The sequence below is a fragment of the Ambystoma mexicanum genome, chromosome 6q (genome assembly GCF_040938575.1).
Source record: "Ambystoma mexicanum isolate Mex_15411 chromosome 6q, UKY_AmexF1_1, whole genome shotgun sequence".
NCBI classification, from domain to species: domain Eukaryota; kingdom Metazoa; phylum Chordata; class Amphibia; order Caudata; family Ambystomatidae; genus Ambystoma; species Ambystoma mexicanum.
The window spans coordinates 1,478,546,288-1,478,553,282 of record NC_090937.1 but is presented as its reverse complement, the minus strand read 5'-3'; the positions used below and the strand labels follow the sequence as shown (position 1 = coordinate 1,478,553,282).

Below are 6,995 nucleotides of genomic sequence, written 5' to 3'. Positions count from 1 at the left end.
TCTGCACCACCCTTTCTTCTTCTGAGCGGTGGAAATGCAGCTCTAGGATAATATTCGTTTCCTGAGGCCGTGCTAGCGGCAGGTCCTGCTCTTGCACTAGCCCCCCCCTCATCCGCCACAATGTCCCTTGCAACAGGGATGCCAAAACACTGTGCTGGCCCTTCCCCTGCAGCATAAAAATCAATGCGGATAGTTTGAAGGGATCATTGTTATCTCCAAGAAAGGTTTCTAGCCCACAAACACCGTCACTGTGAAAACTAGCCACAAGAAAACCCACCCTTTGGTTAAAAATACTGCACTTCATTTTAAATACACAGGCTCCGATGTGTCAGAGAGGCGGGCATGCAGGCGGGCAGCAATCCTGGAGGATGCTTCCAGGGATTGAGAGATGGAGGATGGCGGATGGTTGAGGGCCTGCATGCCCTCCAGGCAAGAACAGTAGCTGGCTACAGACAGAGGATGAGGAGAGTGACTCGAAGCATTGCAAGACATTGTACCCCGCTGCCAGTGTATATAGTTGTATAGTGTTAGGTTCCATTTTGGATTTTTATTTTATTTTCAACTCTGGATATTTTTACCCTTCCTGATATTTTATAATTGTAGTGTACGTATTGTTCATACAGGTTTATGAATCTTGATACCCAGACTTCTTGCAGTCTCTTTGTCCATGTGCCAAATCGCGTTTTCCATGTTACTCAAATGCATTTCTTCTATGACTGTCTGCGGTTTTGCCAGGTGCTGCCCTGAGTTACTGGTGACGGGTCGCAGTTTCACCAGGGTGCTGGATGGTGGTGTAAAGGCAGACACAAAGTTTGTTTTTGTTGGTGCTTGTTTTGGTTTGCGTCGGGGTGTGTCATGGGCATTTCGTGTGCAACTAGCTATTTGCTCTGCCAGTTTCTTTGTGCTTTATACTGCTTGAATCCCTGGAGAGCGCAACACTTTCACAAGCGCAAATAGGCTCAATGTTGTTTATGGCGCTAATTAGTTTGCAGGCATTTAGCGCTTTGTTTAATGAATTTGACCCAAACACTTCACACCATGTTATCTGAGGTCTCCTGTCTGTGCGAGGAATGGTTCGGTCTTCGCAGCGCTAGGAAAAGGTCCGGCACAAACCCACTGAAGATGAATTAGGCTCTACTGTAGAGAGGCACCGGGGACCCCCACCCCCACGCATCTATGCCGCAATGTGACACAGTAGTCGGGTGATTAATGCTGCGTATGTTTCAATAATTTCTTCAATATAAATTCGCCCATGGGTGAGTTTAATGCCACTGCCTCTCTCTGCACAGGGACGTCCGCGCAAAGCTGAAAACGGGACGGGGCGAACAGGATGAAAGGCAGAAATGCAGGGCTGGGCGGGGCGCAGTCCTCCAGCGCCCTTTTAAGAGGGACCATTAATTGTGCCTGAGTTCTTAGCTTCGAACTTATCTCTCCAATAGATAAGCATCACTTCAACAAATGACTTGTTAACAATTCAGCCAAAAGTACCTGCTGGGACCAGTCGAACCCGTGACGGGTGCCATTCACCCACCTCCTCTTCGAAAACCCGGGGAGTTCCTTACGGGAGGCGACCACTTCAGGCGCAATTCTTTGCCGCCTTCGCCCAAGCGGGGCACGCACCCACTGGCCAGAAAGCGGGCGCACTGCATAGGAGCGCGCGGGAGACAACGAAACTTATCGAATAAAGAACCGCAAAGACTGCATCCCGTCACCGTGTCACTTACGTGGAACATATATTACAAAGCCCCCATATACACGTGTGATCAATTAATAATACGGACATTTATAATAACATTTGTTTTTATTGGTTCTTGTCTCATAAACACAACACTAAAGTTAATAAAAAATATATAAGTAAATGCAGGTACAGAAAGAATAGTTGCAATTATTTAAATTTGCCTGATCCATGGAATTATTTGCGTGAAAAACGCAGATTTGCGCGCCTTTCTGTCTGAAAATCCCTGTTGGAAGTATGGGGATTTTTGGGCAGAAATGCGCGCAAATCTGCGTTTTTCACGCAAATAATTCCATGAATCAGGGTACAGGTGTGTTATTTTCAGTAGTAACCTTATTAGAACTAATAATGATACTAATGGTTTTAAATAGGCCCTTAGCACTTGATCTGCTAATGAGGCCCAGGGTAGACGTATCAGCATCAGCCAAGGGTAGACGTTTTCTGGCGCTGCATGTGAAATGGTCTCTGCTGAGGGGGTCATTACCAACAGTGCTTGCAAATGTTTTCATTCAGAAAAAAGGGTACTCTCGGTGCCTGCATGAAGGCAGGGGGGTGAGGGGTGCGGCCCACTAAGTGCCCTCATTATGCATACGGCAGCCTGGGATCTGGGGGCCATCTCTAGTCTCTTTTAACACCTCGCGCCGGTCCCCCCCCCTCCCTGAAAGGAGGCCCCGCCCGCGGTGTCAGACACAGATCAGGAGGCAGTGAATGAGAAAGACGGATTGTTCTTCCCTGGCGCCTCTCTGGGGAGTGCTGTCCGGACAGCCCTCCTCTGCAGGGGATCCCTCCCACTTGCGCTCCCCGAGACAGGCACCCAGGGGAATACGCCGCCGTCCCAGCACACTGTGAGCACCCCTCCCCACCCCACAGGCCCGGGCACACCCCTCAGCCGCAGGCGGTGAGTGTTGTCATAGCCTGGGTATAAGAGGGAGAGCAGGAGCTGGCAGCACCTGACACCACTGTGGGAGAGTATGAACTCCATCCACCTGCCAGGACCCCCCACTTCTAGCCAGCATCACCTGAAGAGCGCCCCCGAGGCGCCCGACATGGCCGTCTACTGCGACAGCTTCAGCATGTACCACCAGCAGGGCCTGCACCCGGTGCAAAGGACCGCCAACTATGGGTTCGCGGACTACAACGGCTCCGCGAACCCGTACCTGTGGCTGAATGGCAATGGCACGGGGAACGCGGCCAGCAATCCCTACCTGCAGACTGGAGGGCACGGCTCTTACGGGCCGCCCTCGTACGGCGCCCAGCGGCAGCTCCTGCCCGGCTCGCAGGGGGGCTCCTTCGGAGGGGCTGAGCTAGGCTGGCTGTCTCTGGCCTCGCAGGAGGAGCTGCTGAAGTTGGTGCGGCCGCCCTACTCGTACTCGGCGCTCATCGCCATGGCTATCCAGAGCGCGCCCGAGCGCAAGCTCACCCTGGCGCAGATCTACCAGTACGTGGCCGAGAACTTCCCCTTCTACAAGAAGAGCAAGGCGGGCTGGCAGAACTCCATCCGGCACAACCTCTCGCTCAACGACTGCTTCAAGAAAGTGCCCAGGGACGAGGATGACCCAGGTGAGCCCATGTTACGTGCTGCGATTCCCCTGTTACCCAGCTCCATTGCCCTCTCGGTGCATGAGGCGCTAGTGTTAGGGATAGCTCAGTTGGATAATGCGTCGGATGCGGGGATCTGTGCGTGTAGTGAGACAGACAGGCAGATCAGCTGGTTCAGCCTTTCGTATTCCCAGGGTCTAGAAAGTTGGTACTATTGCTTTAATCAAGCCCTTGTATTTGCAACAAGCATGTGTAAACGGAGGCATTACACTTTGAGTAATGCATATTTTCTCCATAGTTGCTTCATTATGAAGTGTGGTTGGTTACAGGGAATACGATTGACTCCACCCCACCCTTATACCTTCGAATTGTTTTTTTTGTAATAGTCTATTGTATATATTATATGCAGACCTTGCTTGTGTTGGGATTTTTTTGTATACTTTGTTCTAAAATAGACTTGTGCTAGTACGTGCGCACACTATACACCAGTTGTTAATTTGTGTAGCTACGATCTATACGATTCTGTAATCACCTCCTAGGAGTATCTTCATCGTTAAGATGTGTAATAGTTAGCGGGTTCTTTCCCTGTGATTGTGTCATCGCCCTTCTAGGGAAGGCCTGCCTCGGGGTGCGATGTGTAATCATACACAGTAATTTACGTGGTGAGCAAAAGGCGCAGGTGTAGTGTATGAAACAGTCAACATTAAAAGCGAGCGGCGGCATAAGACACACTTTTTGTGCAGTTTGAGCTACACAAAGCAACCTGTATTAGGGTTTTCCCGTGCTTTTGCATAGTGTTCATGTGTTGGTTTTTTTAAGGACTTTTTGCAGGGACATAGTTCCTGGGCTCCATTATCCAATGCCCCAGTTTATCTATCTCGCGTTTCTTTTTACTTTGTGTAATCTAGCTGCAGAAGGCTTCTTACATTTTGGAGATATACATGTGTGTTGTGTATTGTGTACGCAGGGAGGCGTATCAAAGCTACATCAAATTGCCAACTGTTATCAATAACCAGGAATGTAGAGCATCAATAGTGTTACCTTTTTAAAAATGTTTTTTCAAGATATTGAAAAGTAGCACGTGTCGCTTCAACCTCTAGAGTAGATTCACACCCACTGCCCATGTTGTGAAACGTTCTACTTAATTGTGTAATGGGATGTGAGTTCAGGGTGTATTAGCGCCAAGGGGCAATTTCAATGTCAGTTCGGCGATTTATAAATTGCTCATAAATAACATAACCTAACCTATGTCCCATCTCTTCCGTTTCTTCTCCAGGGAAGGGAAACTACTGGACCCTGGACCCAAACTGTGAGAAAATGTTCGACAACGGAAACTTCCGCAGGAAGAGAAAGAGGAGGACGGAGACCACTGGCGTCAGCGTCAAGGTGGAGGATGAGGCCCGCTGTGTGGGGTCCAAGGCCCCGGATACCTCGCCCATGGCCCCTTCATCTTCCCCCGAGCTGGAGGCCCCCTCCGAGGGGAGGAAGAGCGCCTCCCCACACGCCCTCTCCTCCGCGCCCTGCCTCAACAGCTTCTTCAGCAGCGTGGCCTCCATGGGCCCGGCCAGCAGTAGGCCCGGCCTAGTCAACGAACTGTCCCAGAGGAACATCTCCGGCCTGGGCGGCTTCTCGTCCAGCCCCCCGCAGCAGCAAGAGCCCGCCGAGCAGCAGGACAGCGGCCTGCACTTCAACCGGGCCTACTACAGCTCCTTCCCCGGAGCCAACCAGGCCAGCCAGTACAGCGGGCACTTCTACAACAGCTTCAGCGTCAACAGCCTCATCTACCCGCGGGAGGGCACCGAGGTGTGACCCCGGGCTGGCGGGGGGACACACGGGGCTGAAGGAGAGCCCCGGGACTGAGGGCAGGGGCGAGCAGAGCCCCTGGGACTGAGGGCAGGGGCGAGCAGAGCCCCTGAGACTGAGGGAGCGGCGCACATAAGCACGCCCTAGAGGCGAGGACTGGCCCGCCTGAGACTAACATGAGACCCAGGGGGTTCACTCAGGTGCCGTCATGGCTGCTCGGGAAGATGCTACGGAGGAGGACAGCCTCTGGAAGTAAAGGGGGAGGCAGGAGGTCAGCCACGAGACTGAATGAGGCACACGCAGAAAGAAGCCCATGTGGCAACGAGTGGCCCCATGGCTAACATAATAGCGGCACTGAGAGACCAAGAGGCACGCTGAGGACGGGAGCCCCCGAGAGGGGCACATAAAAAGTCTCCCGCCCCCCAACGTGCGTACCACAAACACAGCGCACGACCCTGATGGATGAACGCCTTCCAAGTCTCACATAGCGTGGCCTTGTACAATGATGCATATACGCACACGTGTGTGCAGCCGCGCTGCACGGCTCCCCCTCGCCTGTTTACAAGTGCGATTTCCCTCTGGAGGGAGACGAAGAGGATTCCACTGGAGGTCCTTGGACAATGTAAACACAAAAGACAAAACTGACCAATTACTGCTAATTTATTGCCAGTATCAACAAAGCACACCAAAGATGGCGGCGATTCCTGTTCGTAGAAGGAAAGGCCCAACGAGCTATATGTTATTGTATGCATCGAGCCAACGTGTAAATATATTTTCTTTGGTTTTGTACTTTGTAAATTATGCCCTCGGATCCGTTCTTATTTATAACAATTTGGAACGTTGGCCCTTTTTATATTTGATTTGTTTTACGTAATGTGTAAAGCTGGACCGAACTGTGAACACTTTTATATATTTTGGAATAAATATTCGAATGAATTCGCTAAACTTGTCGTGTCTCTATGGCCTGGAACCATCTTGTGGGGTACTGAATCCTGTCTGGCCGAGAGCTGCCTTCCCTCTTCAATGGTCTAGTGTGTGGTGGGGGAAGTTTAAACTTGAGAATCCCAGGTGTACGCGCTTTTCTCTTTGCCTTGACAGGAGCTGGTGTAATACTTTGAGCCCCAGGGGATAGCTCAGTGGCAAAGTGCATGCTCGCCTTGGAAGCAAGATGATATGAAGCAGCGACACAGGTTCGATCCCGGGGTCGCGCTTAGAAACCTCTGGGTATTGCAAATATCATATCGTGTGTGCATTCAGATATTTCAGCAAAAGCTTAAAAACAAATACGCATCGCTGGATTCAGATCTGCAAATGATGTGACTCAGATTAAACACCCCCCATGAGCAAGCAAGCCCCCTTAATGGCACTCTTGTTATCCTAACTAGGCCTTCAGGAAATGTGGGTTATACTAAGGTAAGGTTTCTGCCTTGCAATGCAGCAGCTCATGTTCATACTGGCCAAATAAATAGAAGTAATGTTTTTAGGGAATGGTAAGGTGTGTGTGTTTTTATCTTTTGTAATTCATTGTGTGATTAGTTATTCACATATATATATATATTTTAATGTAATATAGTGTTAAATTGTTGGAAATTTGCTAACCAATAAAAAAATATGTATTTGACTTAAGTCATTAAAAATATCGATTATTCAGTTTGCTGTTCCCTAGCGTGCATACAACATAAGTAGCACATGGACTCCACCACCCTCCCCATGGACATCATCCCCTCCCCTACCCCATCTTCAGCACCGTTGCTAATGGTAGTGTAGGCCAGCCATGGCACTGCTCACCTGGACCATGCCTTTCTGCGCAGCACTTAAATGGGAAGTACACACCTACTCCAGGAATACACCCAGACATATATCTTATACACAATCCCATGGCTGAAGCATGATAAGCAACACAATCTTATTTTGTTTT

The 6,995-nt window shown here is 50.1% G+C and overlaps 1 protein-coding gene across 1 annotated transcript; it reads left to right on the top strand.

Annotated features, from left to right (window-relative positions):
- Positions 1 to 2,459: 2,459 nt before the first annotated feature.
- FOXI3 (forkhead box I3) lies at positions 2,460 to 6,013 on the top strand. Its single transcript, XM_069632201.1, has 2 exons — positions 2,460 to 3,295; positions 4,551 to 6,013. Exons 1-2 carry the CDS (start codon positions 2,707 to 2,709, stop codon positions 5,081 to 5,083), a joined length of 1,122 nt encoding a protein of 373 aa, XP_069488302.1. The 5' UTR covers positions 2,460 to 2,706; the 3' UTR covers positions 5,084 to 6,013.
- Positions 6,014 to 6,995: the final 982 nt, after the last annotated feature.